We start from the raw sequence: 22,869 nt of genomic DNA, 5'->3' as shown, positions 1-22,869 counted from the left end.
GACAGACCTGAGGGATTCTTAGTCATTACAAAGCAGTTGTAGGTGATTTTTTCACTACTTCTACCCCTCTTTTACCCTCCCTTTCCCTTCGTGGCCAGGGCAGGGACTTGGAAGTTCCTGTACCCACCAGCTGGGATCCTCTCTACATTCTCTACCTTCCTTCAGAGCTCACATCCTTGTCCATGTTTGCTGAATGAAGAAAGGAGGGAGCAGGCCCTATGAGAGGTATATTTTCCATCTTCAAGGACAGGGAGCTCCAGCCCGAACCTGATTCCTCCGGGGTCCCTGAGCAGAAGCTTCATTCCTGGGATAAGAAATTGGAACTTTCCACCAAGGCCAATGATCCTCAGTATTTGAGCAGCCTGGCTGGGTGTCTTGGGATCCAGGTGGCCTTTGTCTCATCTGGACCAGGCCAGCACAGTTTGTGGCCCTCCCCACAGCAAGAGGAGGGACTCTGAGGAGGCTTGGGGGCCCCTGGGGAGATATCCATCTTCCCAGAGCTTTATCATTTTTTCCATAACAGTATCCTCCCTTCAAGGTGGAAAGTCCCAGCTGGCAGCTGAGGATGCTGTCAATGTGCTTTTGTTCTCTGTCTTGCCCCTAGCTCAGGCAGCAGGGCTGGAGACAAAGACACCTACCTTTTTATACCAGCCTGTTCCAGGCTTACTGTACAAACAAATGGTGTAACACAGACCACCCCTTAACAGGGTGAGCTAGACCTCCCTGGTTTGAATTCTGGTTCTGCTACTTGCTAACTGTGCAATCTTGGTGGGGTACTGAACTTCCCTGTGCTACAAGTTTCTCCATCCCGGCCGGGCGCGGTGGCTCAAGCCTGTAATCCCAGCACTTTGGGAGGCCGAGACGGGTGGATCACGAGGTCAGGAGATCGAGACCATCCTGGCTAACACGGTGAAACCCCGTCTCTACTAAAAAATACAAAAATCTAGCCGGGCGAAGTGGCGGGCGCCTGTAGTCCCAGCTACTCGGGAGGCTGAGGCAGGAGAATGGCGTGAACCTGGGAGGCGGAGCTTGCAGTGAGCTGAGATCCGGCCACTGCACTCCAGCCCGGGAGACAGAGCGAGACTCCGTCTCAAAAAAAAAAAAAAAAAAAAAAAAAGTTTCTCCATCTGAAAACTGGGGTGGTGATAATATGATCAGTTTTCAGGATTTAATGATTAATGTATGAAAAACACTTAGGACAGCACCTGGTACACAGTAAGAGTGATGTAACTGCTTGCTGTTTATTACATGACTTTGGACTTGGACAACTCATCTTCTTTCTCTGAGTCTCAGTTTCTCTAATTGTACAACTAGGATGGCAGTTCCTGCCTGCCTCTCGACCACTGATCTGGCCCTTTCTTGCTGTGTAGCCTTGCAGAGATTCTTGGGTTCTCTTGGCTTCTGTGTCCTCATGTATCAAACAGTACCTATTTAGTAGAGGGTTGTAGTGGTGAGCACGTGAGAAAACGTGTACCCAGCATGTAGCATGGGGCCCAACACTAACACAGAGAAAGTTAGCTTTTTTTGTTTTGTTTTGTTTTTATGGACAAGAAAGCACTTTTTTTTTTTTTTTTGAGACGGAGTCTCGCTCTGTCGCCTGGGCTGGAGTGCAGTTCCGGATCTCAGCTCACTGCAAGCTCCGCCTCCCGGGTTTACACCATTCTCCTGCCTCAGCCTCCGGAGTAGCTGGGACTACAGGCGCCCACCACCTCGCCTGGCTAGTTTTTTGTATTTTTTAGTAGAGACGGGGTTTCACTGTGTTAGCCAGGATGGTCTCGATCTCCTGACCTCGTGATCCTCCCGTCTCGGCCTCCCAAAGTGCTGGGATTACAGGCTTGAGCCACCGCACCCAGCCGAGAAAGCACTTTTTAAACTACAATAGGCTGAGGGAGAGTGTGGTTTTCTCACATGCTTTCCGAGCCATTCCTTATTCACAGGCACCTAGAATCAGAGAGGACAGGATTGGAAGGGCAACTTTACAGGTAATGGATAATGAATTAATGGATATCTATTAATGGATAATGAATTAATCCATTCAACAAATATTTACTGAACACCTATTATGAGCCAGGCACTGTTGTCAGTGCTGGGGTCAGAGCAGCACTGAGGGCCCTTCCCTCAAGGAGCTTTCATTCCTGTGGGACAGACAGACAAAAACATGTGAACACATATGCCAGGCAAAGACTCATAAGCAGGTCTTCACAATCTCAGAATATCTTACCCATAACATATCCTGGTTTCTGAAAGGCCTTAAGATAGGATAGCAGGGTGGGACCCAGTGGCTCATGCCTGAAATCTCAGCACCTTGGGATGTTGAGGTGGGAGGATCTCTTGAGCTCAGGAATTTGAGACCATCATGGGCAACACAGCAAAACTTTGTCTCCTCTAAAAAAAAAAAAAAAAGAAAAAATTAGCTGGGCATAATGGCATGTGCCTGTAGTCCCAGCTACTTGGGGGGCTGAGGTGGGAGGATGGCTTGAGCCTGGGAGGGGGAGGCTGCAGCGAGCTGTGATCGCACCACTGCATTCCAGCCTGAGCAACAGACAGAGTGATACCCTGTTTTTTTTTTTTTAAAAAAAAGATATGCTAGCAGGAACCCACATTTATTGAATCTTCTTAGACACAGGAAGTGTCTAAAGCATTTTACACAACTTGAATCATTTAATCCTCACATCGATCCTAAATGAAAGAATTGTCATGAATTCCGTTTTATAGATAGAGAAACTGGCCGGGCGCGGTGGCTCAAGCCTGTAATCCCAGCACTTTGGGAGGCCGAGACGGGCGGATCACGAGGTCAGGAGATCGAGACCATCCTGGCTAATACGGTGAAACCCCGTCTCTACTAAAAATACAAAAAAAAACTAGCCGGGCGTGGTGGCGGGCGCCTGTAGTCCCAGCTACTCGGGAGGCTGAGGCAGGAGAATGGCGTGAACCCGGGAGGCGGAGCTTGCAGTGAGTTGAGATCTGGCCACTGCACTCCAGCCTGGGCGACAGAGTGAGACTCCATCTCAAAAAAAAAAAAAAAAGAGAAACTAAGGCACAGAGAGATGGAGGGGAGCAAGGTTTGAACGCACACCCCCTGGTTCAGGGCAATGCCCTCAATCACCCTGCCATCTTGCTGTGCTGGCTGCATAACTTTCCTTCCCTCAACACCTCCCACCTCCCCATCTTGGTCTGCACTAGTTCTTTCTTCCCTCCCTCTTTCCTCCCCTATCCCGGTCTCAAGTATTTCTTCCACATTCTGAGTGGCCTGGGGTAAGCTTTCTCTCTCTGTCTCTGGCCCTCAGTTTTCCCATCTGAGGCTGGGGGATTGGACTGGATTATCTTCAGGTTTTTCCCTGACTACCCTAATTTCAGCTCCTTATCAGTTTGTGATTCTTTTATTTGCTGATTTGTTTTCTAGTCTGCCAGCCCACCCTACTGTGAGCTACTGAGCAGTGAGCTCCCTCTTTCTGTTCACCACATCTCCCCAGAGCCTGGCACTGTGCCCGGCACTTAGTAGGCCCTCAATAAATATTTGTAGATGAAGAAAGGAGGGGATGAGGGCGATCGTACTCAGTTTTCTAAAGTCAGCTCCTGCACTCTCTCCCCCGCCCCTCTTCTTTTCTCAGCTCTTCCCCCTCCCCGCTTCCCTCCCGCCCTCTCACCTCCCAGGGCCCACTCCGGCCCTCCATCCGGCCTGCATTTTTCCGGGTTTGATATCATTTTTTCCACTCTCCCGGCTGCTGCCGGCCGCCTCTGCCAACTTTCCACAGCTAGAGCCCCTCCCCCTGACCGCAGGCCGGAGACAGCTTAGGGTGGGGGAAGATCTTCCTTCTCTTCCCTTCCCCAGGCTGGGGTTGGGGTGTGGGATTGAGTGCCATCCGTCCCCGTTGGAAGGCTGGGGTGCGGGGAGTCGCGGCTGGAGGACGCGGCTGGCTGGCTGGCGGGTGCTGCCAGTCTTTCTCTGCACCGCTTACCCCGGGACTGGCGTCTGGGCTAGTTGGGGGAAGGGATGTCCGGCGTCAGGGACACGATGGTCATAACGGTTTGCGTCTTGTTTTCTTCTCAAAGCCGTGACACCCCTTCCTTTCGGGCTGGAAACTCCTGACCTGATCCCCAACACCCAGTCCTGACCCCAGCCAGGCTGGACGCCTCACCACCTCCTTCCTCCCGCACAGCTAAAGGGAGACCCAGGAGGAGGCTGGGCCCTGGGGTGTAGTCCTCCCTGGCTGGGTGACTCTGGCATGCTCATCTCCCCTCTCTAGGCTTGTTTCTGCCTTCGAGAAATGAGTGAGTTGGATTAAACTGGGGTCCATCCCGGGGATTAATGGATTGAGTTTCATAGAGTTCCTGCCCCAACCTCGTTTAAATTGGATGTGAAATTATGTTTTTAAATTCGTTTTCCCAAGATTCTATAGGGTTTTGTGTCATCTTTAAAGAGGACAATGGATATGTTGGTCACTAGAGTCTGACAAGCCTGGGCTGGAATCCCGGCAACTTCGCGTATAGCAGCTGTATGATGTTGGGTGAGCCTTCGGTGTCCTATGCCTCAGTTTACTAATGAGCAAAATGGGGTTAATCGTAACACCCTTCTCCCAGGTGTTGAGAGGATTAATTGTTGCGACAGCTTAGTACACAGCTCCCAATAAACGCCAGCAATTCTATTGCCAGGATGAGTACTGAGGTTCTTCCAGACATGTGAATCTAGAACGTAAAAAATGGGTTAATGAGAAAGTAGCTGGTCACGAACTGTGGTTGTGATCCACTGTCGGGAGAAGGGCCTGAGCACAAAATTGGTACAAGTACTTTATTGATCGGCCCTGACGCCCAGGCCGGCAGGCTAAACCAGTCAGTCTACAGTGAAGTGTAGATGGGAGGGCAGTACGTGGAGACGCCTGGAAGAGCCAAGACAGAGATGTCTGGGCATTCAGATGGGACATCCTTCTGGTCTGGTTTATTGTGAGGGTTTCTGAGGGTTGGCCAGAGCCCAGGGGCAAGGAAGATTTTTTACAAAAAGACACCCACCACGTAAAAAACTACTTTGTGCCCAGCATGGGGCTTCGGCCCCATCATCTGTCTGTTCATCTCCTTCCCGGGGTCCCCCAGGCTTGGATCTGGGGGATGCTCAGGCCATCAGGGCCTCAGGCAAGCAAGACACATGATGCACACTCCAGGTAACGGCGCCTTTGCCCCGCAGTGGCGTCTGTGGAACCCATAATGCACCTCAGCGACCCCGCCAACTCTCAGAAGGGCGGGCGGCTTCAGAGCACGGCCAGATTGTGGCAGGACTTGGAGCGGGCCTTGAGTGCCCGGCGGCGTGCGCTGCGGGCTGTCAGACGTGCTAGGAAGCGACGAGCGCGCTGGGCTAGGCTGGCCTGCCGTCGGGGTGCTGGGGGCTCCTCCGCCGCACTGTCCTGGCGGCGCAAGCGCAGTTGGCGCACCACGCCCTCGAAGAGCTCAGCCACATTGTGCTGCAGCGTGGCGGAGGTCTCGATGAATTTACAGTCGAACACCACAGCGCAGGCGCGGCCCTCTGAGGGGGCGGAGCCCGGCGAGCAGGGGTGGAGCCATAACCGGAAGGCGGAGAAAAAGGTAGGAAAAGATGTGTTCAGTCTTGATTGGAAGAAATATTTCCTGTGCCCATACCTCGTGTTGCTGCCTGGGGACTCAGATAAATCAGACTGGTCTTTGAGGGAAGACAGAGAGGCTGGGGCCAGGGAGGGGTCAGGTTGAATGCCAGGTAAATGGTCTAATTTGCTGTGGATCGGAATTACCTGGAGGAGCTTGTTAAAATGCAGATTCCTGGACCTACCCTCAGAGTTTCTGATTCTGTAGGTTTAGGTTGAGGTCTGGAAATCTGTGCTTTAACAAAATCTCCTGGGGCTTATGTTGCAGTTTTTTTTTTTTTTTTTTTTTTGATGTCTGTTCACAAAGCTTACGGTCTTCCATCTCCAGGATGCCACTGGGCCCGAGTTCTAGTCTTCAGGGGCTGGTGACTGTGAAACTGGCTTTTCCTTTCTAGGTCTCAGTTTACATATTTTTTACATTTTACTCTGTGAGTAAGACCATTTAAAAATTGTTATGGGCCCCATCTGATATGTCAAACTTATTAAAATATTCCCCATCCCATTGCAAATACAATCCATATATGACATTTAAAGTTTTAGTTTGTAGTTGCTTGCTGACAAAATATGTTTTGCAGACAATTAAATTTCACAAGTAAAGCTTTGTGAAATTTAAATTTCTAATTTTTTTCACTATATTTTGGAGCCAGTAATGGTTCTTTTCAGTTCTCAAATGTAAGCCCTTGAAAGGCCTGTAGGCACCGGGCCTATCATCCTGGTGGATGAAGTGTCTCTGATTAAGGGGCTAGGGGAGCCACAGAGGAAATTACTATTATTATTTTTTTGAGACAGTCTCATTCTGTTGCCCAGGCTGGAGTACAGTGGCGTGGTCTTGGCTCACTGCAACCTCTGCCTCCTGAGTTTAAGTACTTCAACTACAAAAACACTAATGACCCTAGCACGTAAATCTAATTTGATCATAAAAATAATTAACCACTCCCTTATTGATCTGCCCACCCCATCCAACATCTCCATATGATGAAATTTCGGCTCTCTCCTAGCAACTTGCTTAATCTTGCAAATTATCACTGGATAATGATATCTCATGCATTAGCTGCCCAAGTAGCTGGGATTACTGGTGTGCACCCCTATGCCTGGCTAATTTTTATATTTTTAGTAAAGATGGGGTTTCACCATGTTGGCCAGGTTGGTCTTGAACTCCTGACCTCAAGTGATCCACTTGTCTCAGTCTTCCAAAGTGCTGGGATTATAGGCGTTAGCCACTGGGCCTGGCCAGAATTCTTTTTAAAAAAAGAGTTAAAATTATTTTTTATTTTTTGTAGAGAGAGGGTCTTGCTGTGTTGCCAAAACTGGTCTCAAACTCCTGGGCTCAAGTAAGTCCTCCCACCTTAGCCTCCCAAAGTGCTAGGATTATAGTTGTGAGCCACCATGCCCTACCACATACACGAATTTTTAAGAAGTACAAATTCAGCTCTGGTCTTAGAAAGTTCTGGCAGCTGGCAAGGAGGAATCATTGAGAAGTGGGAGGACTGGAGAAGGTGGAGATGCCAGGATAGCACAGAGACTGTAGGCAGAGAGGGAAGGGAATGTGGGATTAATGGAGGTGGCCTGACAGGACTTGGGGACTGGTTTTGGGGGTGGTGAGTGGGAGACAAGAATGGTTCCTAGCTTTCAGGCTTAGGCAAGTGGCTGCAGGGTAGGGGCAGCTTGGCAGGGACAGTCACTGAGATGAAGAGTGCTGGAGAAGCAGCCATTACAGCGGGGCCCAGGGGAAGAGGAGGGGGTGGGATGGAGGGCTCACCTTCCACAGAGACTTCTCGGCAGCGGGCCAAGTCCGCCTTGTTGCCCACGAGGATGATGGGCACATGGTCTGCCTGATGTGTGCGCCGCAGCTGGATGCGGAGCTCAGAGGCACTCTCAAAGCTGCCTCGGTCTGCGATGGAGTATACGATGACATAGGCACTGCCCCCCTGCAGGCATGACTCCTGGCTCCAGCTTTTATCCTGCAGGAGAGGGACCCAAGGCCATCCTCAGAGGGTATCTAGGCCCTGGCTGAGGAAGGTAGAGCTAGGATGTTCTAATGGTTGGGATGGGGCTGAGGTTTATAGTTGGGACAGGTGTGGGGGGACAAATTCTGCCATAATTCCCTGTGTCACCTTGGGAAAATTGGTGATCCTTTCTGAGCCTCAGTTTCTCTGCTTGAAAATTTAGGCTAATGACACTACCTCACATAATTCTCTCACTCACTGACACTTTTGCAGGCTGGGTACTGGAGGCAAATTCACTTGGTTCCGGTTCCTGCTAAAGAGGGTTCTGCCTTGACCTGTTTAGCTCTTTTGTCTTGTTTCTGAGGAGGGTTTAGCCTTGCCAGAGGGTTCTTTATGCCTCGTGAAATCCAGAATGAAGAGAAAAAAGGAAGAGAGAGAGAAGTGAGGACAGGAGGTTGACTTAAGAGGGAAGGCATTTTTCAGGACAGTTTTGAAGACAGAGGTGAAGGAGCAACTGTAAAGTGTAAGTTCACAAGGGGATGAGAGGGGCAAGGAACACTAAGAAGTGGCTTCCTTTCAAGTTGTTTGACCAAGAAAAAGAAAGAACTGCAGTGCTTTTGATATTTTGGATGGTGATCTTTTGTTAGGGACAGCCCTCCAAGACTGGACTACCTGGGTAGTAACTTTATAAGTGTTGAATAAGACACAGTTTCTGCCCTCCAAAAGCTCATGGTCTGGAAGAGAGCTTATGGAAATGGGGAGTTATGGTGTAGTGTGAAAGTACCAGTAAGAGGCATGTGCAAGTGGCTGGAGGAGTGGGGTGGGGAGGCCAGAACAACCCCAGCTGGAAGAGTGTGCAAGGGCTTCACAGGGGACTGGCGAATGGGGTTAGGAAGGAGGGGCAGGCCAAGCAGGAGAGAAGAGGAACAGTCAGAGCTAAGGCCTGAAGTGAGAAAGACTGAGTGTGGTTGTGAGGTAGTGAAGAAGCCGGAAATATTCTTTCACTTTTCTTTTTCTTGAGATGGAGTCCCACTCTGTCTCCCAGGCTGGAGTGCAGTGACACGATCTTGGCTCACTGCAACCTCCACCTCCCGGGTTCAAGTGATTCTCCTGCCTCGGCTTCCTGAGTAGCTGCGATGACAGGCGCCTGCCACCATGCCTGGCTAATTTTTGTGTTTTTGGTAGAGACCTTGAGAAAATTTTCTCCTCTTTTCTGGCCTTTTATTTTCCAACCAGTAAAATTAGGAAACTGAACCAGTTTCCCTGGTCAGTGACTGAAGAGAGGTCTCAAAGAGGGTCCAGGCAGTAGCAGCATTATCTAAATAAGTATCCATCCTTTCCATGTGTGCACTACATGGTACTCTGATATCAGAGAGGCTGAATCTGACAGAATTGGGTGGGCCTTAGGACGTTAGTGTACCAGGCTGGCTGACCATCAGGCCACTTGGAGTGTATTAAAAATCAAATTATCGGCTGGGGGCGGTGGCTCATGCCTGTAATCCCAGCACTCTGGGAGGCCGAGGCAGGCGGATCACCTGAGGGAGAGAGTTTGAGACTGGCCTGACCAACATGGAGAAGCCCATCTCTACTAAAAATATAAAATTAGCCAGGTGCGGTAGTGCATGCCTGTAATCCCAGCTACTCGGGAGGCTGAGGCAGGAGAATCACTTGAAACTGGGAGGCGGAGGTTGGGGTGAGCAGAGATCATGCCACTGCACTCCAGCCTAGGCAACAAGAGCAAAACTCTGTCTCAAAAAAATAAAAAAATTTAAAAAAAAAAATAAATAAATAAAAATCAAATTATCAGGCCTCACCCCGGCCCTCGTCCTCAGCCTGGGCAACAGAGCGAGACTCCCTCTCAAAAAAGATAGATAGATAGATAGATAGATAGATAGATAGATAGATAGATACTAGAGCCCCACGTTTAGAGCTTCTTATTCTTTTTTTTCTTTTTCTTTTTTTTTCTTTTCTTTGAGATGGAGTCTCACCCTGTCACCTAGGCTGGAGTGCAGTGTCATGGTCTCGGCTCACTGCAACCTCCACCTCCCAGGTTCAAGCTATTCTGCCTCAGCCTCCAGAGTAGCTGGGACTATAGGCGCCGGCCACCACGCCCAGCTATTTTTGTATTTTTAGTAGAGGCGGTTTCACCACCTTAGCCAGGCTGGTCTTGAACTCCTGACCTCAGGTGATCTGCCCACCTCAGCCTCCCAAAGTGTTGGGATTACAAGTGTGAGCCACCGTGCCCAGTTGAGAATCTATATTTTTAATCACACTCTGAATGAGTTCATACCCACAAATTTGTGCACCAACTGGCTTTTGTGATCTTGACACACAGCAAATCCTCCAAAAATATTTGTGCAATGAATGAATGAATGGTCAAGACTCACTTTCTCATTCTAGAGATGGGGAAAACTAAGACCCAGAGGAAGAAACCTGTTCATACTCAAGGTTGAGAACCCACATCTGTCTGACTCGAGCTGGGTGTGGAGTTCCAGTTCCTGCCTTCTAGTCCTTTCTCCCCTGTTTCCTGAGTGGGACTCCCAGTCTGATCACCCATCTTAACTTGCTGGACACTGCCCCATAGCATTCTCAGCTGCATCTGAAAAGTAGACCCTCTCACCAGCCTGTGAGGTCCACGAGGCCAGGGGGCATGTCTGCCTTATTCATCTCTATGTCTCCAAGGTCCTGGTCCATGATAGACACCCGGCAAGTATTTCTGAATGAATGAAGGAGCGAATGACTGAAACCTCAGCTGAAGGTTCAGAAGGTGATGCTCTTGAGGGGGAGGAGAGTCATAAGACGAGGACTCTTATGCAGTCCTAATGCATAAGAATACAGCCTTGGCAGGCCATGGTGGCTCACGCCTGTAATCCCGGCACTTTGGGAGGCCAAGGTGGGTGGATCACCTGAGGTCAGGAGTTCAAGACCATCCTGACCAACATGATGAAACCCTGTCTCTACTAAAAATACAAAAATTAGCTGGGCATGGTGATAGGCACCTGTAATTCTAACTACTCGGGAGACTGAGACAGGAGAATCGCTTGAACCTGGGAAGCAGAGGTTGCAGTGAGCCGAGATGGTGCCACTGCACTCCAGCCTGGGCAACAAGAGTGAAACTCCGTCTAAAAAAAAAAAGAATAAGATCTACAAAGATTTTGTAGATCTGGGTTTGAATCTCACTTGCTATTTGAGAGCTTTGGACACATTATTATTACTATTTAACCGCTCTGGTCTTTGGTTTCCTCATCAGTAGAATGGGAATCAGAAGACTCACCATTTAGTTTTTGAGACAGAACCTTGCTCTGTCGCCCAGGCTGGAGTGCAGTGGCGTGATCTCAGCTCACTGCAATCTCCACCTCCCGGGTTCAAGCGATTCTCCTGCCTCAGCCTCCCAAGTAGCTGGGACTACAGGCCCATGCCACCACACCTGGCTAATTTTTGTATTTTTAGTAGAGGTGGGGTTTTGCCATGTTGGCCAGGCTGGTCTCAAATTGCTGACCTCAGGTGATCCACCTCTCTCGGCCTCCCAAAGTTCTGGGATTACAGTCCTGAGCCACTGCACCAGGCCCAGTTTTTGTTTTGATTGAATTCATAGAATATGTCTAGTGCTTAGCATAGGGGCTGACACTTAGGAAGTTGGCACTCCATAAATGTCAGATACTGTTATAAGAGTCATCGTCATTATTATGCTCATTTGGCCCCGGGTTTCCTTTTATGCTTGTTAGAAGGAGAGCTGTCAACCATTGTCAGTCACCCACCAGTGTCCTCCTAAGCCCCACCCTGAGGGCAGGGTCTCCCTCAGTTTTAGGGGAGCAGCCTATCCCTTAGAGAGATGGGATCCCAGGTGATTTTAGATCCTTCTCTTTGCTTTGGTGTTTTTCCTCAAAGTTCTACAATGAGTATGTATTACCCAAGTAGCAAAAGAAAAGAAAACACAAACAAGATAAAATCATAATAGGGACATGTTCCTGCCTACTGCTCTCTTCCTGCTCTGGTTTCTTTTTTCTCCAGCTACCAAGTCATAATTCCTAAGAGTTATCATTTACAATTCTTCACCCCTATTCAGCAGTTTTTCATGCTTTAAACTGGGCTTACCTCTGAAATTGCATAAGAACTTTAAAAAACCAGCTGATGAGGAAGGCAGGAATGGTTAACCCATTTATCAGATGAGAAAACTGAAGCTTGGGGTGGTTAAGTCAATTGCACAAAACTACATAACTAGTAAGAAAAAGAAAGGGGGTTCAGCCTTGGGCATTTTGGGGCCAAATCCAGCGTTCCTTCTGCACAATGTGGGTGGGAGGGGTGGGATGAGGATGGAAATAATGATGGGGAGATCTGCAGGTGGAGAAGCACATTCTGAGATGGCTGGTAGGAGGGGATTGTGGAGTGAGAAAAGGGGTCAGGGTCATAAAGGTCTTCTGTTTGGGACTGGAAAGACTGCTTAGGAGCTGTGGGTTTTGGGGGAGGGTGCTGAGGATGGCTCTTGCTCACACCTGATCTGTAGTGTCCCAGGAAGGGACAGGAAAGAGTCTAATATTAGGCTCAGCACCCCTGTCCCCAAATTCTGCTTGCAGTGCCATACCAGTTTCTCGGCCTCCCAGGTGTCCACGACCACCAGCGTGGTGTCTTCTCCATCCACCGTGAGGGTCCTCTCATATACATCTTCTGCAACCGAGGGAAGAGCTGGATCTCAGGGAGGAGGGGCAAGCCTGAGAGAGTGTGGTGTTCGCTACCTCCCCATTTCTGGTCACATCACCCCCTCCACTTGTCCTCAGAAGCGCTTATCACACTTGTTTGATGCTTGTCTCTCCTGGTAGGAACCCAGGTCTCCCCAGATGCCATAGTACCTGGTGCATAGTAGGTGCCAGAAAGATTTGATTGATTGAATGAAGGTGGGGTGGTGGGGTTAAAGCTGGGCTAGGAATTCTCCCAGGCCTGCTCTGTCTGACTTAGTGCGTGCTTCAGGCAGGTCATGTTATCCTCTCTTGACCTCAGTCTCCCTATCTGTTACACATATGGGTTCTCACTCTTGAGGCTGGGGGAGAGAAGTCAAGACTAGAGAAGAGTCTGGCTAGATGTCCCTGTCTTTTCTCCGCATTTAATCAACCCCCTTCCGCCACTCACCCTATGTCCTTTTGGTCAGTCCTTCAGGGGCCTACCTTCATCTCTTCTATCTTCCCTGTATCCCACCACCCTGCACCCCTGACACTCTGAGCTCACTGCAGTTCTTGGGAATAAAGCATCCCAGGGCCCAGAACTTGGGGTCTGGGAGTCTCCCTTCTGCAAAGGATCTTAGTTTTGCTGTAGATCATGGTGACCATGGATGGGTGTCTATGGGACTGGGAGAATCTGAGAGTCAGAGGAGTTGGGGAGGGGAGTTTCTGAGCTGGGTGGAAGTCCACCATTTCTTCACATGGAATTCAGAATTGCCACCCATATGACATAGAAATGAATTATATACTTCTTGTTCATGGGAAGTTGGCAAAATTCTTGTTCTATTCAAGAATTTCCCTCCCCTTGACCATTGTGCAGGCTGTGCCATGTACAACTTTGGAGGGTAAGGGGGCATCGTTCATGTCATAGTCTAAGTGAACGATGCCCCTTAGAGTTGAACAGTGCATGACTTGTACAACTGTTCTTGGCAGCCCTGTGCCCCTGGTGACAGGGCTTTCGCTCCTTTGGCCACATCCCAGCCCAGCCCATATGGCCCCTACCTCCCAGCTGTTCATGGAGGTCCCTCTCTTGCTTCCCTGCAAAGAGGCTGGCCAGGCTGGTCTTCCCCACTCCAGGATCTCCAAGTAGCACCACACGGTAGAGGGCCTCCCAGGAGCCTTCAGAGTCGCTGGATTCAGAAGACCAATCATCTGGGGCAGGTGAAGGTTTCTGGGTGGGAGGGTTGAGGGAGGCTGATTGACCCAGCCGGGGATGCTGGGATTGAGTGGAAGGCACTGTGCTCAGGAGGCCAGGCTGGCGGCCCCGTGGGGACAGGGGCAGTGGGGTGCTGGCTCGCCGGTGCAGAGGGGTCTTTGCTTCCTGTCCGGTGTTGAGTGTCATCTTTGGTAGAGGGGGTTTTACTTCTTCCTTCCTTCCTTCTGAAAGAAGGGGGAATTGGTTGTCAGTCAATTGCTTTAGGCTGCTTCTTTCTATAGCGTCCTGATGAGCTGCTGAGATGGCTTCTTCCAGATCCCCCTCTTGTTCAGATGGGAGTAGGAGGTGCCTCAGCTTCTTGGGGCAGAAAGCCCCTAGGCTTTCTGGCCTCAGGCTCTGCGTAAACCTGGATGCGGCTGGAAGGAGTGAGTGTGCAGGCTGTGAACACACAGACATGCACACCCAGAGGCCATTCCCTCGCCTTAAGGATGATGACAGGCAGGCAGGCAGAGGGGCAGTAGTGAGGTGGGATGTCCTCACATGCACACTCCCCATTCCGTGTACACGGACCTGCCCTTCCCACAGAACATGAGGCCCTGGCTCTGAAAGGCATCCAAATTGTCCCCCTCCTCCCCTTCCCCGCGGCTCTCTTTCACAGGTTCTGGGTTGGGAGTGCAGTTTCAGGTGCCCCCGCTGCAAGGGTAGGGGTTACTTAACTTTGGATGCCCAATTTCACGGGGTCTGAGGAGGAAGAGGCAGGAGAGTGGGTTGGAACTCCAGAAGGGCGAGGGGGGTATAGGGGTAACCCGACTGTAACCCGAGTGCCCTGGTGCCATGGGAACCGCGTGTCTGACCCGCCCCCTGTGTGAAAAATTCAGGAGCGGCTGGCGCTACGGCCTCTAACTGCTTTTGGGGACGGGAGCTGCGGCCGGCCAGGCCCCAGGTTAGGTGACAGGACAGGGTCCTGGCAGGGGACGGGGAGGGCAGACCACAGGGCCCGGGAACGCTGTGCCATTCCTGGAGTCTGGGTCCGAGCTTTCCCAGCCGTTATCCTGGGTGTGAATCCCCCATCCTGGGGCTGGAGGGGTCTTTGTCCAGGACTATCCAGCCCTCCGGGTCACAGGTCTGAAGACCCTTACCCTCGGGACGCGGTTTCGAAGCCCCCCTACTCCTGCCAACGCTGCCGAATCCCCCTTCAATCGCCTGGAGAACTCTGCTCCAACTTGAGCGAGTTGGCGGCGCGTAGCGCAGGGCTTTACCTCGGCGTGGGAGGGGTCCAGGGTCCCTCGCAGCTCCAGCGGCTGGATGCTCCAGGCTGTACCACCCGCCTCCACACGCAGCCCCTCAGGCCAATTCCCCTCCCCTCGCCGCCTGGGCCCGGGGAGGAGCCGCGACCCCGCCCCATCCAGCCCCGCCCCATTAGGGCAGCCCCGGGGTCCCCGCCCTAAGGCCCTGGCCGCTCAGTGACTTTTCTGAAAGTGCAGAGCTCAGCTGACTCGCTTCTGCCAGCCCTATGCACTGGGTGAGGGTGGCAGACGAGAGAGGAAGGATGGGGGCTCTGGATTCCTGGGTCTGGAGCTCCATCTGCGTCCACATCTGTCCACTCCATCGAGGGGATGCACCAACACATTAGTCCCCAGAAAAACCACCTGGGGAACTTGCTAAATATTCAGGTCCCACCTTCCAAGAGAGGCAGATTCCACAGTGCTGGGAGAGGGGTTCCGGAATCTGCGTTTTAAACAAGCGCCCCAGGTGATCCTGATGCAGACGGTTCATGGACCTCACTTTAAGAAACTCTGCTCTGGATGAAGAATTAATTTTGGGAGGTGGCTTGGAGGAAGAGAGAGCTCAGAAAGTCTGCACTGAAGAATTCTGAAAATCTTATTTTGGCATCATTCATTCATTCATTCACTCACCAACTGAGGCTTAGCTGGGCCTGGGCCTGAGGCCTCTGCCATTTTGTCTACTGTTTCTATCACTCATGGCTTAAAAAAAAAAAGCTCCCAGGTATGGAGGAGGAGGAAAGAGATCACTGGTGATGTTGGCTATCCAAGGGGCCAGGATCCAGACTCTTTGACTGGGGTGCCTCCCTTTAGGTCTTGAGAAATTGGGGTGTGTACGTGTGTGGAGCCATGGAGGCCAGGCTGCACCTGTGGGTGGGGCTCATTGTCATGGCTGAGGGGACGCAGGTGTTCAGCTTGGAATAACTCCCACAGCAGCTGAACAGACCGGCTCAGCCCCCACAGGTCTTGGAGCTGATGCAGAACCCCCTCGTGCCTGGCTTCTTTCCGTGGAGTGGCCCTCTAAGCTTACCTTTCTAACTTGCAAGATGGGCCGTGAGTGGTGCAGCACCCTTCATTGTCTGGGAGTGAGGTGACTTGGCTTTTAGTTCCATCTCTGCAGCACAATTGCTGTGTGACCTTAGGCAAGTCAACTCCCCTCTTTGGGTTTCAGTTCCTTTATTTAAAACTATAATCTGAACAGCTTACACTCTTGCTAAAAACTTTTGGTTGTCTATAATACAAAAGTCTGAACTTGGCATTCAAGCCCCATCATATTCTCTGCAGAATCATTTCAACCTCTCCTCCCAGGAAAACCCTTGCTTGGCTCATACCCTACTCTTTTAGGCACGTTCTGTTCTTTCTGGGATACCTTTTCCCCTACTCATCTTTCATGATGCAATTTAGATTCCTGTGTACCAGACACTGTTCTAAGCTCTGCACTAATATTATCTCAGGGGTTCTCAAACTTTGGTGGTGTGTTAGAACCACGTGGAGGGCTTGTTAAGCCACATTTCGCCAGAACTCACCAATACTCTCATCTATGACTAGTGATCTAACAAATGACCAGAGAGCTAACATGTGACCAGTGTTAGTGAATCTGTGGTCTAACTTGTGACCAGTGGTCAACCTGTGACCCATGGGCTGCTCTGTGACCTGTGGTCTTCCTCTGCTTAGAGAGAGGTGAATTCACTAGATTCGGGGTAGGCCTAAAGAACTGGCATTTCTAACAAGTCCCAGGTGTTGCTGCTGCTTGCTGATCTGGGAACCACACTATAGGAGCCACTGTATTACTTCATTTAATCCCCTAAATGAGATAGGTAGCTATTACTGTCTATGACATGGGTACTATTACTCTTCCCATTTTAGAGTAGGCCTGCATACATGCTGGTCACTTGGCCTTGTAAGGGATACTAGTCATCATTTCATAGACAACAGCCTGAGGCTCAGAGAGGTTAAGTGACTTGTCTGATGTCTCTCAGCAGTTAGGGGGAGATGTGGGGATTGAACTAGGTCTCTCTTAAGTCAAAGTTTTTTCCACTCTCTTAGATGGGGAAGATGTCTAGTTTCTGACCCTAGACAATGCCTCAGAAAATTCTACCCCCAGCTTCTGAGCTCAGCAGGCTCCGGAGGGTGTGGCTGACCAGTTCCCACGTAGCTGGCTGAGATCCCAAGCAGCCTGGGGACTACATGGCCTCATACTCCCACTTAGGCCTGCTGCCCACAGCACTGCCTTTATCTGCAGCTCAATAAAGCTGGGCTGGAAGCAGCGAGGCTCAGCATGCTCGGGTCTCTCCTCTTGTGTTCTCTCCAGCAGCCTCCCCAGGAGCCCCATGGCCATGACACAGCTGCTTCTGCTCCTTGTGGCTCTCCTGGTTCTGGGTCATGTGCCACCAGGTAGCAACATTGTGTGCATGTGTGTGTGTCTGTACATGTGTGCATGTGAAAATGAGGACTAGACTCTTAGGTCCTGGAGGACAGAGGGGCCTCTACCAGCATTTAAGTTCTGGCCCCACCACTGACTTGGTGGGCAACTTAGAGCAAGTTGCTAAATCAGCCTGCACCTCAGTTTCCTAATCTATAAAATGGGATTCTCTCAATAAATATTCATTTATGTTATGATTGTTGTGAAATCATAACAGTGAAAGACATCTAGCAGTGAAAGAAAAGAAGGTCCTTGCTTTCATGCAGCTGATATTTTAGTTGGTAGAGATAGAAAATAAGCGGATAAACATATGTTGGGTGGTGATAAGTGCTAAGAAGAGGAAAGGCAAGGGAAGGGGTTAGAATGGTGTGTGCATGGAGAAGGGCGGGGATGGGAAGACGATGAGGATGGATAGGGAAGGTCTCTAGTAAGATTTGTTTCTTTTTCTTTTTTCGAAATGGAGTTTCATTCTTGTTGCCCAGGCTAGAGTGCAATGGCATGATCTCAGCTCACTGCAACCTCTGCCTCCCGGGTTCAAGCGATTCTCCTGCCTCAGCCTCCCGAGTAGCTGGGATTACAGGCATGTGCCACCATGCCTGGCTAATTTTTGTATTTTTAGTAGAGACGGGGTTTCACCATGTTGGTCAGGCTGGTCTAGATCTCCTGACCTCAGGTGATCCACCTGCCTCGGCCTCCCAAAGTGCTAGGATTATAGACATGAGCCACCATGCCCGGCCTAGAGTTTTTTCTTTTGTAAAACTTATATTGGAAGATTTCACATATACATGAAAGTAGAGAGAATAACATAAATAAACAAGGTGAGTTTTAAATATTTTTATTATGGGAAAATTTAAACTTATGCAGAAATAGAGAATACTGTAACAGCATGAGTTTTTAAAAGAGACTTCTTTATTTGACTTTTAAATCTGTGTAGAGATAGAGTCTCACTATGTTGCCCAGGCTAGTCTCAAACTCTTGGCCTCAAGCAATCCTCCAGCTTTGGCCTCCCAAAGTTCTGGGATTACAGGCATGAGCCCAGCCAGAAACTTTGGTATTTAGGAAAATTTCAACCAGAAATAAGAAATAAATAGTATAAAGAACCCCTATTACCCATCACCCAACCTCAACAATTACCAATTTGAACCAATCCTGTTTTATTATTCACTTCCCCCTCCTCTCCTGTGAATTATTTTGAAGTGCATTCCAGCGATCTTATTTTATATAAAGTGGGTTTGAACCGAGGTCTTTTTTTTTGAAATGGAGTCTCGCTTCTTGCCCAGGCTGGAGTGCAGTGACGCCATCTCAGCTCACTGCAAGCTCCGCCTCCCAGGTTCACACCATTCTCCTACCTCAGCCTCCCGAGTAGCTGGGACTACAGGCGCTCGCCACCATGCCCGGCTAATTTTTTTTGTATTTTTATAAAGACGGGGTTTCACCATGTTAGTCAAGATGGTCTCGATCTCCTGACCTCGTGATCCGCCTGCTTCAGCCTCCCAAAGTGCTGGGATTACAGGTGTGAGCCACCGCGCCCGGCCTGAACAGAGGTCTTAATAAGGTGAAAATACCAGAGAAGATCGTGCCAGGCAGAGGGAGCAGCAAGGGCCGAAGCTCTGAGGCAGGGTAATGGATGTGTTTGAACAGCAGCAAGGAGGCTGGTGTGGCTTGGGGAGGGAGCACAAAGAAATTGGTGGGAGACAGAGTGAAAGATATGAGGAAGAGAGAGCAGATCGTGCAGGAGAAAGGAACTGCTTCTGGATATTGGGGTGATTGGGAAGTTCAAATGCGATGGTGTGTTAAGAGTATTTCTTGGCTGGGTGTGGTGGTTCATACTTGTAAATCCTAGCACTTTGGGAGGCCAAGGCAGGAGGATCACTTGAGCCCAGGACTTCGAGACCAGCCTGGGCAACATAGGGAGACCCCATCTCTACAAAAAATAAAAGGATTAGTTGGGTGTAGTGGTGTGCACCTGTAGTCCTAGCTATTTAGGAGGCTAAGGTGGAAGGATTGCTTGAGCCTAGGAAGTAGAGGCTACAGTGAGCCAAGATTGCACTACTGCACTCCAGCCTGGGCAACAGAGTGAGACCTTGTCTCAAAAAAAAAAAAAAAAAAAAATTATTATAGAAAGTGTCCTCACCTGGGAGCTAACGTCTTGGGTTCCGGTTCCAGACCCACCACTTAGTGGCTATGGGAGCTTGGGCAAGTTCATTCCTCTTTACTGGTAAGTGAGAGGATTTACCTAGAATGGGTCCTGGTTGTTCCAGCAATCTAAGCTGTCATACTGATAATCTTGCCTCCTATTTATTGAGCATTTACTATGTGCCAGGCACTGTGCTAATGTGATCCTTATCTGTGCTCTGAAGGAGAGTTGTACAGATGAAGAACCGAGGCCAGGGTCACTCAATGGGAAATGACTGAGCTGGGATTTGGACCCAGGAGGTCTGAGCTGGCTTCACACCGCACTGTTAGCAATTATACTACACACTGTCTTCAGAGGGTGTATTCTTTGCCTCATGGAAATTTTGAGGCCAGCACTGTATCATTCAAAGATTCTCTACCTTAGCAAGAGGGAAGTATGGACTGCTCAGCAGGCTGAATAAAACCTGCGGATATGCCTAAGGCATCATTTGAGGATTACATGGGATGTATTTTAATCCACAGAGATGCAGAGAAGCCTTTCCCCTCTACCTCCCATTCAGTGCTAGTTCTTCTGGGCTGCTTGCTCCCTGCTTGTCTGAGGTTGTATGTCTAGAAATGTCATTTCACAGTCAAGCTTGTCTACATGGTCCTAGTCTCCCCTCACTTCCCACATCGGTTTTAACTGACCATCACAGTACCCTCATCATTTCCAATGTGGCAGTTACCACAGAATCTATTTCTTGTATTTATTTGCTTGTTTTTTAACTGTCTTCCTTGATACTGGAAGCTCCTTGAGGGCAGGGACCATGACCATATTGTTCACTGTAGTACTTCTAGTGCTCCGTGTTTATTGAGTGAATAAATGAAGGACGGGCTCCATCCCATGTTGTGACCAAAGACCCTTGGAGGGAGCAAAGGACCTATTCCCCAAAGCCTTACCTTTTCCATGGCCCATGGTTGGAAATTCCTTCACTAAAACCTAACATTTAACAAGTCCCTATGTGTCAGGGGCAGTTTGTGTAATGGGTGTGGACTCTGGAGCCGGATTGCTTGGGTTTGAGTCCTAGTTCTGCTCCTGAATGGCGGTATGACCTTGGATAAGGTTATATTTTATATTTAATTTTTCTTTTTTTTTTTGAGATGGAGTCTTACTTTGTTGCCAAGGCTGCAGTGCAGCTCGGCTCACTGCAGCCTCCGCCTCCGACTCCCGGGTTCAAGTGATTCTCCTGCCTCAGCCCCTCAAGTGGCTGGGATTACAGGCGCCTGCCACCATGCCTGGCTAATTTTTATATTTCTAGTAGAGATGGGGTTTCGCCATGTTGGCCTGGCTGGTCTCGAACTCCTGACCTCAGGTGATCCACCCGCCTCAGCCTCCCAAAGTGCTGGGATTACAGGCGTGAGCCACTGTGCCCAGCTAGAGAAGGTTATTAACCTCACTGAGCCTCAGTTTCCTTACCTGTATAGTAGGGATTGTAGTAAGACTATAATCGTATAGTGTTATGAAAAGTGCTTATGTGTACCTGGTGTGTTGTTTCACCTGGTCAAGAAATTAGTCTCTATTTATTTATTTGAGATGGAGTCTCCCTCTGTCACCCAGGCTGGAGTGCAGTGGCACAATCGTGGCTCATTGCAATCTCCTCCTCCTGGGTTCAAGCGATTATCCTGCCTCAGTCTCCTGTGTAGCTGGGACTAAAGGTACGTGACAACACACCCAGCTAATTTTTCTATTTGTGGTAGAGAAGGAATTTTGCCATGTTGGCCAGGCTGGTCTCAATCTCTTGACCTCGGGTGATCTGCCTGCCTCAGCCTCCCAAAGTGCTGGGATTAAAGGTGTAAGCCACCGTGCCTGGCCTTAGTCTGCAATTTGTAACTAATGGTCTAACCTATGACATGTGGTCTAACCTAAATTGTAATCAATACTCTCATCTATGACTAGTGATCTAACAAATGACCAGAGAGCTAACTTGTGACCAGTGTTAGTGAATCTGTGGTCTAACTTGTGACCAGTGGTCTAACCTGTGACCCCTGGGCTGCTCTGTGACCTGTGGTCTTCCTCTGCTTAGGGAGAAGTGAATTCAAATGGTGCTGGAAGGGCCAAGGGGCCTGCCGAACTTACTGCACAAGGCAAGAAACTTACATGCACCTGTGCCCGGATGCGTCCCTGTGCTGTCTCTCCTATGCATTGAAACCTCCGCCGGTCCCCAAGAGTGAATATGAGTAGCTGGTTCTTGCTGTCCAATAAAACACAGGCTGCCAGTTGTCTCTTCTTTCTGTTTGCTCGCCTGTGCTCCTGTCCCCCCAGGGGTGGGGGATAGGTCTAGGATGTGGGAGAAATGGTCTGTGGAAGGAAGTGAGGGACCTGAGGAGAGTGGGTGCTAATGACCATTGTAAATGGTTCCAGTCCTGGCCACTTCACTTTCTCTCTGTCCAACTCCGGAAAAGTTACTGAACCTCTGAAAGTCTCCTCAACCATAAAATGGGAATAATTATAATATCAGGAGATTAGCACTTTATAAAAGAAACAAAAGAAGAAAGGTAGAGTTAATAATATAGTTGATAATAACGGTGAATAATAGTAGAGTCAAAAATAAGCTTCTGAAATTCAGAATGAGATGGCACATTTGGCTTGAGAGGCAGGCCCCACTGAGAGTGAAAGGGTTTTCCTATGTTCCTTGATAGGGTATCCTAACGACTTAGGGGTGAAGCCAAGACCAAGAGACTAGATACTTTTCTGAAAATTAAACCGCCATTTTCACACACAAACCGCCATTTTCCTCCTAGTGTTCAAACAGACCCTCATCTAAGCATACATCCAACTTCCTAAGTCATTAGGATACACCCAAAAAGCCAAAGAGACCAGCCAATTCTAGGGTGGAAGATTCCCCAAAATACCTCACAGATCAGGCCCACAAGCCCAGAGAGGGAAAGTGACTTGTCGAAGGCCATACAGTTCCGGAGTGACATGTCAAGGAACGGAGCTACACCGTGGTAGGACAGGACAGTGTGATGGGGAACTTTTGGGAGGAAGGGAGTCCCCTGACACTGGAGATGTGCAAGGTGAGCCTGGTGGCTCTGGGATGCTAGAGAAGGAAGTTACCTGGATAGATGCTCAGAAGTGCTTTTTTGGAGGACAGGTTCTACTCAAGCCAAACCAATCACTGAATGGTTGAGATGATGATATATAAGTATCCTTTAGAAAGTGCCAATTGCTTTATTCATATCACCTCAGTTATATATTATGCCTGCCTGTCTGCCTTCCTTCCTTCCTTCCTTCCTTCCTTCCTTCCTTCCTTCCTTCCTTCCTTCCTTCCTTCTTTCCTTCCTCTCTCTCTTTCTCTCTCTCTCTCATTTCTTTTTTAACACAGATCCTCACTCTGTTGCCCAGGCTGGAGTACAGTGGAGATCACATAGCTCACTGCAGCCTCACACTCCTGGGCTCAAGCAATCTGCCTCAGCCTCCAAGGAGCTAGGTCTATAAGTGTATGCCGCCATACCTGGCTAATATGTTTTTGGTTTGTTTGTTTTGTAGAGATGGAGTCTTGCTAAAAAAAAAAAAAAAAAAAAAAAACAAAACACCGAAAACAAAAAACAACAAAAAAAAGTGG

At 49.4% G+C, this 22,869-nt stretch overlaps 2 protein-coding genes across 3 annotated transcripts; one reads left to right on the top strand and one right to left on the bottom strand.

Moving 5' to 3' along the window:
- Window positions 1-4,764: 4,764 nt before the first annotated feature.
- On the bottom strand, window positions 4,765-14,812 carry REM1 (RRAD and GEM like GTPase 1). Of its 2 annotated transcripts, none has more exons than XM_033186017.1 (5): window positions 14,683-14,812; window positions 13,270-13,647; window positions 12,138-12,220; window positions 7,369-7,570; window positions 4,765-5,515 (listed from the first exon to the last, which is right to left on the bottom strand). In XM_033186017.1, exons 2-5 carry the CDS (start codon window positions 13,607-13,609, stop codon window positions 5,244-5,246), a joined length of 897 nt encoding a protein of 298 aa, XP_033041908.1. In that variant the 5' UTR covers window positions 13,610-13,647; window positions 14,683-14,812; the 3' UTR covers window positions 4,765-5,243. The 2 variants fall into 2 exon arrangements, with proteins under 2 accessions (XP_033041908.1, XP_033041907.1); XM_033186016.1 differs by having other exon boundaries at window positions 4,777-5,515; window positions 12,138-12,226.
- Window positions 14,813-16,946: 2,134 nt separating this feature from the next.
- On the top strand, window positions 16,947-21,531 carry DEFB124 (defensin beta 124). The gene is made up of 2 exons (XM_033186018.1): window positions 16,947-17,100; window positions 21,328-21,531. The coding sequence occupies exons 1-2, from the start codon at window positions 17,037-17,039 to the stop codon at window positions 21,483-21,485; spliced, it is 222 nt and encodes a 73-aa protein (XP_033041909.1). The 5' UTR covers window positions 16,947-17,036; the 3' UTR covers window positions 21,486-21,531.
- Window positions 21,532-22,869: the final 1,338 nt, after the last annotated feature.

The sequence above is a fragment of the Trachypithecus francoisi genome, unplaced genomic scaffold (assembly GCF_009764315.1).
Source record: "Trachypithecus francoisi isolate TF-2019V2 unplaced genomic scaffold, Tfra_2.0 Lachesis_group21, whole genome shotgun sequence".
NCBI classification, from domain to species: domain Eukaryota; kingdom Metazoa; phylum Chordata; class Mammalia; order Primates; family Cercopithecidae; genus Trachypithecus; species Trachypithecus francoisi.
The sequence above is the reverse complement of the archived record's forward strand: the minus strand, read 5'-3'. Positions and strand labels throughout refer to the sequence as shown.